Source organism: Agelaius phoeniceus, chromosome 1, assembly GCF_051311805.1.
Source record: "Agelaius phoeniceus isolate bAgePho1 chromosome 1, bAgePho1.hap1, whole genome shotgun sequence".
Taxonomy (NCBI): domain Eukaryota; kingdom Metazoa; phylum Chordata; class Aves; order Passeriformes; family Icteridae; genus Agelaius; species Agelaius phoeniceus.
Genome location: NC_135265.1, coordinates 119,763,414 through 119,780,730, shown reverse-complemented (window position 1 = coordinate 119,780,730; position 17,317 = coordinate 119,763,414). Strand labels below are relative to the sequence as shown.

The 17,317-nt window shown below is 37.1% G+C and overlaps 1 protein-coding gene across 1 annotated transcript in view; it reads left to right on the top strand.

The window, feature by feature from the left end:
- Nucleotides 1-4,268, top strand: part of CPA6 (carboxypeptidase A6) — an 82,982-nt gene extending 78,714 nt beyond the window's left edge. Inside the window, exons 10-11 of the mRNA XM_077186294.1 lie at nucleotides 319-403; nucleotides 1,754-4,268. Coding sequence (XP_077042409.1) covers nucleotides 319-403; nucleotides 1,754-1,941 — 273 coding nt within the window. The 3' untranslated portion in view covers nucleotides 1,942-4,268. The remainder of the gene's footprint in view (nucleotides 1-318; nucleotides 404-1,753) is intronic.
- Nucleotides 4,269-17,317: the final 13,049 nt, after the last annotated feature.

The following is a 17,317-nucleotide window of genomic DNA, read 5'->3' as shown; positions in this document are numbered from 1 at the left end:
ATTTCATCTCATGGTCTTACATGTCATCTAAATTTGTTGTGTTGCTAAATTGACAAATATACCTATAATTACAAACACTTAATGTCTGATCATTCATGGTGCAGTGAGCTCTTTTATATAATACAAAACCAAGTTTTTCAGGGAATTGCTGTCATTAAAAATAAATAATGCATTTATCCTTTGCAATCATTTTAACTTAGCTGCTGTGGAACACAGCATTGTGCCAGAGGTCAATGATCCATTGACTCAGGTTCCAATCACAATACAGTATTTAATTCAAAGTCTAATTTATGTATTTGATTTTTTTCTTCTCCCCAGGAATCAGCAGCCTATAATGCTGTTAATGCTCTTCAGTCAGCCTATGGTGTAAGATACAGATATGGCCCTGCATCCAGCACTTTGTGTAAGTTTCCCTCTGCAGATTTGTGACTTTGACCTTCCTACAGTAAGAGGGAGAAAACCCTTATTATAACAAAGAATGCAAACACTATTTAAAGTGAACTTTGTTCCGGTTTTGGGTTGTGAGGACGGCAAAAGAAAGTTTTGCAACTGATTCAGTCAGTTGATTGCAGTAAAATTAACTCAACTGATGTAACAAAAGAGATTAAAATGCACTTGAGAGTCAAAAGCCAGTAAATAACATATTCATATCATATAAAACTATGGGGTTTTTTAAAAAGAAAAACTAAGGTCTTGAAAACCATATCTTTATCAGATACTGCAAATGCACTACTAAGTTGTAACAGCATATGTCAGGCAAGCTCTCTGTACACAGATAAAACAAAAAGTTCAACAGGTTTTAACAAGACACTTTTTTTCTTTACTGAAGCCTTGAGGTCTGAATGCTGTGGCTAACGATAATAGACATTGAAAAAAAGTGAAAAGCTAAAGACTTTTCTCAAGTAACTTCCTGCATCTCCTCTGCCATTGCTGTGTTTCAGCTACAGTTCCACTTATCACAAGCTTCCATCTCACAGCATAGTCATCATCTTGTGCTCATTACACTGCAGTCAGTCACTGTGTCAAAGGAAAAGCTGTGGGAATTGATGCCAGAATTGCACAGGTTACAGCACATGAGAGATTTATGTCTATAAAAAAGTGTGTCTTGGATAATCAACATATGGAGACAAAACTATTTCTTTCTTCAAAACTCTTTCTTCTGACAAAAACATAAGCAGCACACTTCCTCAGGAAGGTTTTTTAATATTAGACATCACCTATGCAAATGCTCTCATGCTGTGGGGTAATGGTGAGAAAGTAAGACAAATGAAAATAATTTTAAAAGCATTTTAAAGAGAAGATGGCAGATTACTTTACCAACTTTCCTCCTTCTCACTGCAAATGAATTGCCTAAAAAACCCAATTTAAAGCTAGGAGCAGCAGAACTCTCCAGTCCAGCTGGGAGATCTTTGTGGAAAGAAAGCATCAGACTGTGTTCAGATGGAGACGGAACAGTTTGAGGCTTTATTCTAGATATTCACTTTTATTAAAGTTTTGCTTGACACAAAACAGTTATAATAATTTTTTCCTATGAAAATGAAGGGACTAATCCATATTGTGGTGAGCACATTTCACCATGTGCTGAGTGTTCATGCTATTCTCTGAAGGGTGTTCACGATCAGGGCAAGCAATAGCTGGAGTTGCAAGAATACTCACTGAGTCACAGAGACAAAATGCCACAAGAAGCCTCTGGTGATTTCAGCATGACCTGCATTTAACATTTTTAATGCTTTCTCTGAATTTCCTCTTTCAGATGTGAGTTCTGGCAGCTCTATGGACTGGGCTTACAAAAATGGCATCCCATATGCATTTGCATTCGAGCTGCGTGACACTGGCCATTTTGGGTTTTTGCTTCCTGAAATGCTGATCAAACCAACCTGCACAGAGACCATGCTTGCAGTTAAAAATATAACCCTTCACTTGCTGAAGAAATGTCATTGAGATGGATTTCTAGGAGCTGGAAGTAAACATTTTACTCCTAGTGCTGATGCCTTTCAGTGTGTTCAGTTGCCATTCAAAGTCTTCAGAATTCAAGAAGCTAATGGGAAATGTGATATTGTTTCTGCCAAATTAACTTAGAGGAAAATGGAAAAAAATCATTCAATATCTGCTCTTCTAAAGTCCATAAAGCTGATATACTAACTTAGTTACCAGTTTGGTGCAGAATATTTTTGCAAAAAACCTTTATTCTGCAATTTCAGTGAGGCCAGCTCTAAAATAAAGTGCCACTGCCAGGCAGTTCCGGGCCTTACACCTTCCCCTAATATGAAGACCTCCCAGGGGGTCTCTCAAACCAAGGGATAAAGTTTACAATTATGTAAATGTACCCTGTGACCCAACACAGACCTGTATCTACAGCAATAAATGCCTTATAGTGGTAGCTGGCTGCACTGCAAGTGGCAGTGTGGCTTCCTTCTGCGTGTATACGTACATACATACATATATGCACTTTTGTGATTTTTGAATTCATATTATGCAATAATTTGAACCAAGGTTTCTTTTAACTGTTCAGAGAAATCTACTTTCAAATGTATATAATTGGTGTGGGCTCAAAATCAACATATTGTCTTTGAAAATGTAACTTTCCTAGTGATGTAAGGATTATAATGGAATACTATTGAGCTAGACAATGTTCTGCTTTATGGAGAGACAAAGCAACTTGCCATGACTTGGAACTTGAAGCTGGCAGTCGACTGGTGCATCTGGGCTCTGCTGTAGATAGTGACTGCCCATTTCCACCAGCCAAGGATTTAGCCTTAAACTGTAATTAACTGATGTTTTATTTATCAATATTCTTGCAGTGAGTTCTATGGCTCTTTGGCTATGTGGCTCTTCTTCCTGGAAGCTGTATTGTTTTGCATGTTTTAAAGGAATTAATAAATTTTTTATGGATTCTTAAGTGAGACAGAGGTGAAGGTAGAAGCCTTACAGCTGAAATAAAGTGAATAAGCACCATGTTGAAAGAATAATAAAAGTACAGAGAAGATAACATGTTGAGGGATTTTTAGGACTTTTAAAATACAATTTTTTAAATCTTATTATATCTGCAGAAGCATATATTTTACTTAATGATTTTTGAATTTAATCTTATCCACTACATATTAACGAAAACATATTTGTTAATAAAATGGTCAAAGACTTTTGAAGTATTCTTCATATTTTACTTAAGGATAAAAACTTTAGTTCAAGTATGTAGCAATTTTACCTATCTGTAAAACATTCCTGATGCTAAGGATGGGGAATTAAAAAAAAACAACAAAGTCCTCTCTAAATAAGCACTTGAACTTAGCAAATGGGCAATCTTTATAAATCTTATAAGAGAAGTACTGTATTTAATTAAGCATGTTTTCAGGACTGCAAAAGGCAATCAGTGAACAAAGATGACAGAATTGCATTCTATTTGTCTAACATTTTGTTAATAAATGTGTTTATTTTACACAAGTTTCTGAAGGTTTGTTCAGATTTGTTTAATTCAGTCTTGTTTGAGTAACGTAAGTTTCTATTCTGGTTTATTAAATGTCTTGGGGACAGAAGCCCTCAAAATAGTAATTTCCAATTGCTTATGTCCATAACCATTAAATATTTTGAACACAGCAATAACTGTCTTTTGCTATGCACACATTCCTGACCAATGGCCTTAATAGCAGTGTAAATGATTAGCACCAATCATTATGTGTTGTTCTGAATTCAGGTGACAAGACTGAACTTACTACAAAGACATAAGAGACTGAAGAAGAGAATGAATGAGGGATGTCTAATTAGCATGAGGCAGGTTTACCTCTGAATTGCTACACTACAAGCCTGGACCAGGAACAGGCAGATTCTTATGTGATGGTTTGATTCCTGCTCACAGTCCAATAGTTCACCATGTGATATATTTCAGCTTTGTCCTCATACCATTACAACTGCATTGGCAATGAAAAGTAATTGAACTCTTGGAACAAGGACGGGAAACAAACAAATATCCTCCTTTAGGTACCAAAAGGACCTAAAATTTTAGACCTAGTTGACCTTCTTGGACAGGAATAACTGTAAGTATTCTTAGATTTATCTAAGACACTTTGACATTTAGAAGTACTTGGTATCAAACCCTTTCTATGAATAAAGCTACACACTAGTATATGGATGGACTCTGCTTGAATACTATCTATGACATGCAGCTGAGAATTCTGAGCTGAGTTGTTAAGACCTGTGCAGGGTAATTTAATGCCCCATAGCTGAATACAAGTGTAAACAGTCTCTGAGCCCTTTAATTTCAAGATCATTAAAGCTGGTGGAAAGACAGTCACTAGGAAAGAACAAACTCTGTTTCCTGAATTAAATTTTTGTAAGACAATTTTTCATCAAAAGAGTGATTCTAAATGGAGTACTTTACCCTAAGGAAAAGACTAATGGCAACCATCTATTTGGATAGGAAATCATATAGCTTTTGTGACTTATAATGTTACTTGTCAAGAACAACTCTTCTTTATCTCTATAATTGCTTGCTTCTCTTCCCTTTGTACTTTTCAGCAATTTTTATTGACTACAGGACAACAGAATTGAAAGCTGGTTTTAAGAAAAGTGAATTTATTTTATGATCATAGGTACAGTTTATCATTCAACACAATAAAAAGTACATGAACTTACTAAAACACTGTTTTAGTAACCCAGCAGGTCCATGCCTCTTAAGTCACCCTTCCCAAAAACAAGTATCACAAATGATTTATTACATTAAATCATCATTCATAAATTGATTTTAAAAAATGCCTTTAGAGATCAAAAAAAGTATTGAGCTTTGTTGCAAACCTTGAATAAAGACCACTGCTGATGGGTGAAGCTCCTTGTGTATTTTCCAGAAGTTGCTTCAGAAAGGTCAGTGTATTCAGTCACTCATCACATATAAAGCCTATGGAAAACTGCAATTTCTTTCTGAGAACTGCAATACCTTTTCTGAAATCTGAATTGGAAGAGTCCAAATGGCCTTGAATGCCAACATGCATTTATATGCAGAGCCAGTCTGCTTGTTTATAGGAAACAGCACTGTGCAGATTGAGCTGCCTACTCAAGGACTGCAAAAAATATCCATTAGTGGACAAGACTGTGTCTAATTCTTAAGGTTGGGAAGAAAGTCTTGTATTTCCTATGAAAAATAAGTTAATGTTCAGCTGCTCCAGTTTATTTCTGTTAAACAATCCCTTCACTTTTTATATTTACAGTCATTTTAATGGCAATTAAAGAATAAGATACTTGGTAGCATGGGTAGGGTAATAAGTATTTTTGTAAGCACTTTAACCTTTCCTTTGGTTGTGCAAAACTACTACATCATTTTCATAGCTCACTGTTTTGTATCAGTCACATTCAGTGTCACACATGCATTAGTGTTTTTGAATTCTGTGCCTAAAAGCCACATATTACCATCTTCAAGCAGTTCTTCAGTGATGGTAAAACACCAGAATATCTCAGATGCACAGAGTTACAACTATTGCTATGCTGTAGAAAACACAATGAGAACAGAAATTTAAATAAATTACAGAAAGACTTTTTAAATATAAACACTGTGGCATTAGGTATACTCTCTAAAAACATTTTTAAATGCTCGCAACACAAAATAATTTGTAAATTTGTTGGAAATTTAAAAGTCTTCTGTCCAAAGTAAATGTAGATTATTTGCCATGTGCTTAATGTATGCCTGACTCTCATAATTATTCAGGATAAAAGAGAGCTGCCTTCTGAGTGACTGCATCAATAGATTTTCCAGCCCTGTCAGCACCACCAACTGATGTTGTTGGTGGGTCTGTCTTGGAGGAAGTGGAACAACTCCAGAGTGGTTTTCACTTTTCTTGGCTGAACGTGCCTGTCACCCCAAGCATGATGTGCTGGTTGAGCAGCTTGTCAGAAATTCAGCCTTAGGCTGCTCCTGGTGTCAAAAGGGCCTGCCTTAACAACAAGGTCTTCTGTTAACATCTGCAAGTTTGGGAACTAGCAGTGAGCTAACACATGATTCTCCTTAGAAAACGATGTTTGGGGCAAGGACATTGAGAACAGGGAAATCTTTAGTCCCTGAATGCTTGTCCTTGCCTGACAGGCAGGAGCAGTCAGTCATGCAGAAAGTCTCAGGTCTCTCCACTTGTAAGGTGGAGGTCCTTTCAAGCCCTCTTGTGAGAGACCACGTCAAGCAGAGCAGGGCTTGCCCTTGGATTCAGACATCAGGGAATGCACTCATAAATAATAGATTCAAATGTTAATTAAAAAAATCTGCCACTGTCCCCAGCCATGCAGAAAGCATATTTTTCCTGTGACAAGGAAAATCCATCCATTGCCATAAAAATGTGGGGTAATATATTCCATCAGTCCTGCCTGCTCTGAAAGTCCAGCCACTTTAACACTGCTTGGCCTTTTTGAAAAAGACATGAGGCAGAATAGCCATAACAATGACATATTTTAAACTACTCCCAGGCCTGTAGGAGCATATACTTTATATAAAATAATATATAACAGCTTCTGAAATAAATATTGTGGTATGACTAGGAGCAGGTGTTTTAATCTTTTTTGCTGACAATAATGTGCCAGGCTATTCCTCTGCATACCAGGACGGATCAATACTGGGAGGAGTGTCTCTTTTTTAACCAATTAATGAAACTTTTTTCCCAATTCTGAGCAGAATAGCAAGTTAGGCCTGAAAATGCATACAAAAGAGTCAGATAAAGTTGTATTTTAAAAACAGGATTTTCAATTTTCTTGAAAATAATGCAGCTGTTAAAATCACAGCCATAGTTTTCAGGTTGCTTATTGTTTTCAGCATGTCATAACTGAAGAAAACCATTTACAGCATCCTTGAAAGTTGAGCAGAGATGACTGACCTATTCACTATTTAATTTCCCTTGTTTCATGTTGCTTTGTTTCTAGATTGAGAAAATCTGTTGATTAGGCTGAATTGATGGAGAGAAGTCAAAAAGCTGAGTGTAAAGGATTTTTCTGTGCCTAATGAGCTAGAAATAGCTACTTAAAAAAAAAAGTAGCTTTGCTTATTTTAAGTTCTTTACACAGACTAATTGCTTTACGGTGTTTGAATTAGATTATCACATTCACAGAGATGGTCTGGGAAGATCTATTGTTATTTTGTTGTGAGCCAGCCAGTTTTCTAAGGGTTAAAATAGTGACATGCCTAACAGTGCTGTAGGAGAACCAGAGCTGCTCTTTAGCCTTTATAGCACAGAATCTGTACTTGAGCCTTCTCTAACAGGACAAATTTGCTCTATCATGCTACAGGCACCTCCATTTTTATCTCTCCATTAAAAAAAATAAATACTGTTTGCTGGTGATGACTTCAAGCTATAAAAGACCCTAACTTTTGGTACTAAATTTAAAACATGAACCTGTTAACATGTGTGAACTTCCCCACACACCTACGCAGAGCCATTCACACACAAACACTTTGGCTGCACAGTGTGTACTGTATGATGGTTTATGTAATAGTATAGCTGCAATTCTTGGCAACCACAGGGCTGCTGATGGCAGGTAGCATGTGTTCAACAGCTCTCCTCTGCCTGCTGGAAGCACACATAAGTTCAGCTCATGTGGCCATTCCCTAAAAGCCATTTCACACTATCTCACTGCTGCAACATGGGAAGTTCTCACTTCTGCAGTGTGTGTCTGTGGGTTACCTGCCTCGACTGCTGACACACCATCTACAAGCTCCCCTCATGGCACACTCTGTGTGCTGCACCCTACAGAGCTCAGAGGTCAGCTTTTGCTATTATGAACATTAGGGCAGAGGCTGTCAGAGAGTGTTATGCCCCTACTCCAAATGTAGATTGCATCCCAGAACCAGAAAGCTTTTGTTACCTTGTGTGTAATGAAGAAGGTCCCAGACCATTGTCCAGAGTGAGCAAAGGAGTGTGGAGATAGTACCTGGAAAGTCTGGAAGTGTTAAGGAGAACACTGGAGAGCCTACAGGCCCATACTAACTGCTGCCAGGACTTTTGAAACTGCTTCAGCCCATGAACAATTCTTCTATACATTAACCATTTGCAGGAATACATTTTTAAAATAGTAACTTAAGACAAAAAACCCTTTATCTCACACACATTAAATATTTTCTTTTGAAGTTTTTGTATTTATTTTAATGAGGTTTCTTTTGTGAGAAATTAAGTCTCTTGAGAGAAGCTGAGGTAGAAATAATATGAAGTTGCTGTCATGTGAAGGCTGTTTAGAGAGCCAATGGATGCAGCCCACTACCTGTCAAATACACACTTCCCAATACCACAGATAACAAGCACAACCTTCAGCAGAGGCCTCAGCAGAGACCTTGCTGCAAACATGTCTGAAGACCGGGATATTCCTCAGACAGCAGTTTTGATGCAGACTGGCTAATGAATGTTGGGAAGCTTTTCTACAACACTCTCCTCTGGAGCTGAGAGTAGGAATATCAGTTTTTCACAGCTGTCAGGACTGCACTTTTCAAAAAAACATTAGTCTGTGTCGGAGTTTTAACGGAGAAAGGAAGGTCCCCATTCATTTCACGCTCCTCTGCACAGCACCAGGGAAGGGCTCCTTTGCTGCTGTGCCTGGCTGCAGATCCACTGGCACCCAGCCCATCAGAAACAGGGTTGTTTGAAATTGATGAAATCTCTGACTTGTTTTTCTTTTGCCTTTATGAAAATCATAAACAACCCATCGGTGCTAAAGCCAAATACGCACAAGAATAACTCTCATTTTAAGGGTCTGTTGAAGGTCACACGAAAAGGTGATTTCTTAAAAATTCCTTTTTGGATTCAGCAATTTCCATTCTGTTGAAAACTAACAGTTTGTATGTACATGAGGGAAAAAATAATCCCAAAAGACAAATGATTAATGGAAAATTTTATCCAAAACTAAACCAAGTACAGTATGTACCATTTTCATGGCCTAATTCTGAATGCACAGAGGAAAGGTGGGACATTTGGAGTATGTTTTTTATTTTCACTTGGTAGCAGGACTAAAAATAAGGGCAAAGGAGAGAAGTCTATAACACAGAATAGAGGAAAGGTACAAATTAAACAGCAAGACTATGCCCTAAGAGCAGCAGAGATTAACTAGTATAAAAAGGCATTTTTATTTTTAAACAGGAATAAAATCACTGAAGCAGCAATACTTTTGAAAGGTGTAAGAAAATAATGTTGAATAATGCTGATATTTGAAAAATCCAGAGCTGCTGGGTCAGATGACACACTGGGAGAGTGAACAGCTATCAGTCACCAAATAAACAGGTGGAAGAACAAAACTTAGAAAAAATTTGGCAGATAAGCAAAGATTAATAATTTTAGATTGAATGACACTCTGTGAGGAGGATAAAAATAACTTCATCCTGAATAAGTAAAGTAAACAGATACTGCCGGGATTATTTCTAAAAGTAACAAGCACAGTAGATGAGAAGGACACTAAAATGAAGAGAATGACTTGTCTGTTCATCTGATGATGTCAAAGCCCATAATCAAGCTTCTTTTACCTCAAAAATTACCTGCCTCTGGAGCGCACCCATGGGGACAGTGTTGATTAATATTCAGCGATCTTGTGACATATTAATATTTGTTGTATGTGGATATTAGAAAGAGGTGGAAGGTATCTCTCTAGTTTAGCTTACTACCTTACTTGGCAATACCAGTGTTTCCCCCTCCATGCAAGTTTGCACTTTACCTCTCCAGCTGTACATGTGGATAAAGCCTAACACAGCCAAGCCAGAGTGGAAGCTGCTGTGTGAAGAAGCAGAGCAGTGGATTCCGTACAGAAGTAGCAGAAGTTGTCTGCATTATATTCGGGGGTATTTCCACAAGAGAACATGCAAAAGTATTATAGAACCATGGAGCTCCTATAAGACACTAGAAACTAAAAGAGGGTTAAGATTAGCTTCCTCTATGGAAAGTCTTGCTTGCCATAGAATTCATCAAAATATTGATCCCACTGCATAGAGCAGAAATGCATTTCTTCTTCCAGTTTTCTTTAAATACCCATAATGCCATGCAGCAATGATTATTCTCAATTCTCCTGCATTTCAATGCACTTTCATAAGTACACAGCTTTTCAAGAACAGATTGATATCATAGCTGAATAGGATAAAGTTGCAGCACAACCAATATACAGTATGAAACTAAAGACATAATAAATTCCAAGCAAAAAGCATCACTGCAACCCAGGAGATGAGATTTATGCAGGAATGCTTCTAAGGAAGCCTTTCTTAGGCTTCCTCAAATCTCAACAATGTGTATCTATTTAAATCACACTTCATGCTCAGATTCACTGGAGTACAGAAGTCAAGGTTACAAGGAATGTGAAAACTATTGGATATGTACCATTTTACTTGCCATTCAGTGTGGGAAATTATTTTAACACTGCCAGAGTCAGTCTATTTGCCTAATATATACCTATTTTTAAAAGGAAAAATCAATAAATAATCCTTAAATTCTGCAAATTTGTTATACAAAAGATTATAACATATCAAGGCTGACACACTTAAATCATGAACTCTCAATGTACTTCACATTAAGTGTTCCATGACAATTACATACACCACCATAAAAAAGATCCAAACCTTTAACAGCACAGTCAGTATAGTTCAGCATATTGACAAAAAACTGGCAATAATCCTACAGCCAAAAGCTTTACTTCAGATTTCTGAGATATCCTAATAAATCTACCAATTCTTAACATGTTGGATAAAAGAAAAACAGGCACCCTTTCACCTTCTGCTGGGGCATGGTAATGCAGGAAACTAAAGAACAAAGAGGTGTTTGAGTTATAGTTTACCAATGCTGCCTTTCACTTTCTGTTTTTCTGTATTCATTCTCTGGGGTGGCAGGCCTCAACTTTCACCTGTCTGGGAAAAAAAAAATTCATGGTCTTTCTGCTCTGAAGGTGAGATTTAACTCATCTGACTTCTGTGTCAAAGCTATTTATCTAAACTAAATTGACTTGGTTCCCTCTAGTTGGTAGAGAAAAATAAAGGATGTAGTGGATGACAGGCCACATCTACCTTAGACTTGGTGCCATCAGTACTGCTTGAGTAACTCATTAGATGTCAGTCTTTTTGCATAGCAAGAGATAGCCTATGAGTCTTAAAAATGTTATTTACTTTAGTTATAAATATTTGTCTAACAGAAAATAATGTTCACATAATCAGCAAACTGTCTAACTGTATTTCTGTTGCACAACTTTAACTCGGGCAGGCCTAATTTATTCAGCCACCACAAGTGAAGCCTGGCATCTTTCAGGTGCTGTGGACCATGGATGCTTCTCCTTTTCTGTCTCTCATGTCTCTTTTAATCCCACCTGCTATTTTTGTTACTCTACATTCACATTTCATTTCTTCCTTTTATTTTGCTGGAGAGAGACCCAAAAATGTAAGAGCCTCCATAAATAACAATTAGCCATCTAACACTAATCTAATGAGTTAGCTGCTTGGTGAATTCTTCTTCTTTTTTTCCTGGACAGACTTTTTAGAAGTCAAACAAATGCTACTACACAGAATACAGAAAATACCAAAGACACATAGTATACCAGTACATGAATAATCAGGCAATGCAGAGTATTCAGATTCTGTCATGAGGCAGTTCCAAATCTGTCACTGAAAATAGAAATTTCCAGGGTTTAAGACCTTGTGCATTTTACCCCAGCAGTTCCAGCAGCTGCCTGGCTGTCAGCTGCCTGCTGAATCCATAGTAAATGCCCCTGTAAACAGTCTCCTCTGTTAATTATCTATTTTCCTTGTTTCTGATATTTAAAGGATACTGAGCTTAGAGTGAAAATGTTATCTTAATTTTTGTAAGAATGTATAAGAACTCCATGTTTGATGCAAAATATTAGTAATGGAGACTAGTAAACAAATATTTAAAGTAAGCTATAAACTCTTCAGCTTCCCACTGCAAAACCAATCTTTTTCTTGTAAAATTCTATACCTTCATTAGAAAGAAACCTCATTCTGATATTTTTTCTGAGCCAGTAAAATAAAACACAGTCACAGGTTGATGGTAAAACATTTATCAGAATTGTATGTGTGAAATACTTTCTAGTAAATGGTGTAGTAAAAGCAACCTCAGAATTTATGTGCAGAACTAATGACTACAGATTTTTGCATTGTGATTTTTTAAATTAATGTTTTGCAATTATTGCAATAAAATTTATGTTTGCAAATGCACCAGACTGGTATAACACTATATTTCACAGAGTGACCACATTTATCAAATATGCTCAAATTTGCAAAGCTTGCCTATAAAACACTGCTGCTATCTCTTGGATTTTTAAACCAGAGCACACAGTCAGCTTCCATAGAGGGCTCACACCTATTTCAAAGGACACAACCTCATTCTTATACAGTACACTGTGAATTTAAAGCAAATTTGCATTTTAATCTTCTACCTTTGATACAGCACCACAGTAAAAAGTGAAAATGGGAACTCAAACCTCCACAAACTCAGGGAAAATTCTGATGGGGTCTCATTTTATGTGACATTAATACCTTAAATTGCTATTATAAAGTAATGCATGATTGTGTACCCTCCTTTAAATATTTCTCCATGAACTATTATGCCTTAGGATTAAGGCAGCTATCATCAAGGTACCATACATACTGCTGCACCAAAAAAACCCAGAAATTCCAGGTGCCCATGCTGAATGTGCTGGTTTCTAAGTGTCCACACCAGGACTGACCTCATGCATGTGAGAGAGCTCCCTGCCAGCATGCCTCATTTTGAAAAACTGCACCACACTGCATCCTTCTTAGATCTGTTTTCATGCCATTTGTGCACATTAATATCCTTGTTATTATATCCTTCTGCACAATAATACATTATTTCTCTTCTAGAATGGTGAGCAAAGAAGAAGCAATGTGCTGACAAGAGTTTAAACAGGAAAAGTTAAGGAAGGAGAAACTAATGAAAAGAAGTGGCTTGTCAAGGGAGGATTTTAAGGATGACACCTGCAGTAATTCAGAGGCATGACCCTCATCTCATGTAGACCAATTTAAGCTCCATGCTATAACCTGCTATTAAATAAAGCAACTTTTATTGCTAAATGTATCTAATCCCAGAGGTAGCCAAGGAAGTAAGTTTGGTCCAGGTATGTATAAAACACCAGAAGGACTATCATTAGCATTGATTTGTATTGTTATGTAGAACTACCTGCTGCATGTCTCACAAACTATGATAAATGAGGTTTGTACCAGCCCAACAATGTTTGTTTGACTTTCTTAGCAACAAAAATTATAAATTGAATTTATAAGTAATAGTACCAGTGGCACAGCAAAATTTTCTGATAGCCACTGTCCATACTTCTGTATGGAAAGACTAAGAATTATAAAACAAAGAAACAGCACACAATATAAACCTACAAATATCAAAACTTAACACTTCAGGTCTGCCTGGATCAAAACCCAGACAGCAGCAGCTTTCAATGTCATGACAAACCATCCATCGTACATACTGTGAAGCAGCCACTTCGGTTTTTCATGATCCAGATTGCACATCAGCTGTGACATTTGACTTGAAACTAGGAGCATAATGGGAGCCTAATCAAAATTGTTGCAGGTGTTTCAAAATGTCTTGTAAAAATATTTGAGTACACACCTAGCAAACAGTTAGCTAACTGGCATATTAGAATGAATTGCTGCACTGCTTCTTTAGTATCTTTCATTTAGACAAAAGTACCTATAACTTCCATTCAATTTTATCTTTCAAGCTATTCATATTAAAAATCTTTCATTCACGTCATGAAGACCACAATTTATAGAGTATATGCTCAAACATCAGTTACTACATTTTTGACAGGAAATAACCTGCTGCAGTTGCTGGAGGAAACAATCAGGCAGATTCAAAGCTCATTTCATGGCATTTAGAAGTGGTTATTGCTTCAGTCTCATTGTTTTGCACCTTAATACATGTAACTTTTATGACCTCTCTAAGTGTTTCAACACAGATATTAAAATACTTGGAAACCACCCTTGTTATTCATTTGACTTACCCTGCCCAGAGATTGAAGGGATATTTTTCTCCACCTGAATTCCATTCAACTTTTCTCAGTTGATTTTCATTTTCAACTGTTCTTTTCAACTTCCATTTTCAACTTTTCTTTATTAATAGCTCGTTGAAAGACATCTGCATAAACCTTTGAAAACACTCAAGTAAAGTGCTACAGTGAAAATTCACCTCAGATCAAGGGGAAAAGAGGCATCCAGCATATAAAAATTAGATTCAGACTAATACTTCATGCACTCTATATCTAGGCTATTTAATTACTAATCTGTAGGAAAACTCAGCATGCTTTACACTGATCATGTCACACCAGTCACAGAGACCTTCAGGAGACTGAAGCTAGGATAAAAAAAAAAAGGTGAAACAGTAATAATTTTCAGTAAATTTGTTACTTTTCTCATTTGTCAGATTATTCCAAATTTTTCAACTGACACTGAAGATTAAGAATGTGGGACAAACTATATACTATAGTAGTCCTTCCTATTACAGGTGTTTGAAGTGGTAACTAATTAACCAGGCTCACCCACAGAGTGATCCAGGAAATCCATAATGGTAGTGACAGCATCTCTCAGGAAAAAGGGCAATCATGTCGTGGCTTCCTCCTTTTCAATAGTTTCTCCTTAGAATCCAATAATAGTTCCTTAGCAATTTTATTCTCTGAAGTTGGCTGGGAGAAGCAATAAATCAGGGGATCTTATTGCTAGATTTTCCATACATTCTCCAAATGTCTTCTTTTGCAGTGCAAAGGTTCTCAGAAAATTGCCAGAGCTTTATATTCTTGCCATTTAGAGACAGAAATATTTGCCATCATGAAGGAGTCACTACACTGGCTTGAATTTACCTTTGCATTGTGTCACATACAACAATAACTGTATAGTAGCTTCATAGTTCAGGGTGAATTTATGCTCTTCATGACTATGTTCCCCAAAAAGCACCCTCTTAAACAGTGTCCCAGAAAATCACCTTTTCAAACAGCTAGGGCTGTTACAAACATAATCAGGCCCTTAAGTTAGAAAAACTACGAAGAAACGTTTTTAAAATCCTGTATGACCTTTTTTTTTAAATGCATTTCCTTCTGTCTGTAAGATGGATACTTACACTCCTTCATTCACAGTATTAGGGAACAGAATGCTGAGGTACCATGGAAGCTGGGAACTGAACTATTCATCTGTTAGCAAGAGCAACACGCAGAACAACAAGTTAAAAACTCCTATAGGTAGGCTAGAAGAAAAGGTATTCCTGCAGAAAAAGAACTAGAAAAAGGAATCATATTCCATCAAATGCACTGGTATAACTTCCAGTACATTAATTCAAGCTACAGCCAGGGGCCTTTGATATCTTCTCAGTTTTCAGCCACAATTCAAAACTTTAGTCCATCAACCACAAGAGGTGAGATTTTTCTTCACTGCTCTCCAACATTTTTCCTACATGTCACAAACTGGCAAATGGAACGCTTTGCTAGGAGTATGTTCCCTCACTTAGCTGTAGTATCAGGAATGTATTTTAATACACCAAAGTCCAAGATTACCTTTTTAGCTTTAAGGTATGAATTTGTCACCTTGAAAGAGCCTCCTCACAGTGATGGATGTTTATTTCCTAACTGGTCACTCCAGGGTGTTACATGCTTTTGTACAAATGTTTGGAAAAAACTACCTATTGGTGCATATTCCCTCTGCTAACAAACACTTGCTTTTTATCTCATTCAGTGCAACAGTGGATATACTGCAACCTGTTAGAATACTGTGAACAAACTGACCTCTTCAGTTCCAGAATTTATGCAAAGAAAGTCCAAAACAACATAAAAACTTCTAAAATATTGAAGTACATTTATGGTGATAGTATCTCTTGCAGTTTGGTTGACAGACTGTGATCCTTTGCATATGGATACACCAAACATTCTGGATTATGCTTCACCTAATTTTAAAAGGGTGGCAGCCCTATGAGTGCATAAAGGGACCAAGAAGAATGCTTGGTTTGTACCTCAGTATTACACAACCAAGCACCACCAGCAGACCTGTTAAATCTTATGCATTCAGTAAGAATCTTGGAAACTTCTCCACCAAGGTCCCTGCAGTTGAGAACATAATCACAGCTTCTCTCCTGTTCCAGGTTCCCATCTGTCAGATCCATCTGGACTCTGCTCCATTATGCACTGATTATCTGCATCTGGTACATGAAAACAGGATGGGAACAGGTGCAAAGTACTATACAGGAGCTAAAGAAGGTGACAAGTGAGCCACCACAATTAAAGGTTCAATTGCAGTGGCAGGAATGCACTAGTCCTATCTATGGACCTACCCATCCTATATATGGGGTTACATACAGAGAGTAATGTCCTATATATGGGGTTACATACAGGGCTGAGTGCTCTCTTGCACCATGGGAACAATCAAGAAAACTTATATTAAAAGTAGTAGTTTAAACCATACTTTAAGTTGGCATACAGCAATACAGTTGCAATTAAAAAAGGAAAAAAACCCAAACAAAATAATCCCAAAAAACAACAACAACATAAAAATCACACAAAAAAAAACCCCACAAAGAAACCCTGCAAAACCAAAAAAACAAGCATGACCTCTTCTTACCTATTTTTGTGTTCCTGTTCTTGTGTTATCCATGCCCCTGAGCTAACACAAACATCTGTGAGGTTGCCTGTTAAATTGGGATATGAAATATATGTGGATTCCTTGTCAGGTTAATTTCAATCTAATTAAATTCTAAATATAATTCAGCACATAATTCACCACACAGCAATGCAAATGCTTACACTGACAAAGAAAGTAAGAAACATTTAGGTAGGACAGGAAGGATTGCATCTTCTAGTAGTGGTTTTGTCTTATTCAAGCTTAAAGTGATCACAGTCTAATAAACACTGTGCTGTTTCAAAGGTCATCAAGATGATTTAAGACAGTGCCACCACAAGCAGCAGTCCTCCTCATCACCCACATTCCTCACTTCCTTTCTTGTGTAAGATTTACTGAATATGCAGGTAAGTCTGATCAATTCACTGATCCCACTGAAAACTAACTTTCTTGTAAAATCGATTTTTGGCTGAACCACAGGTGAACTAACTGATGGCACAGTTACACAGTTGGACCAACACAAGAAAGCGGATGGGAGCTCAGACAGGTGAAAGAACTCCCTTTGGGAGGCAGGACAGCTGAAAATCATTAGATTTTTCTAAGCATGAAATTGCACTTTTACTATTCCCTTTTACTGCTCATCTGACTTTTAAGCAAAGGCTTCTAGTCCCAGCTTATCAGCATTTTTAAACAAGCACTACATACAATTGTGGTACATAAAGCCAGCAGAAGCAGGTGCCAATTGTTCCCTCT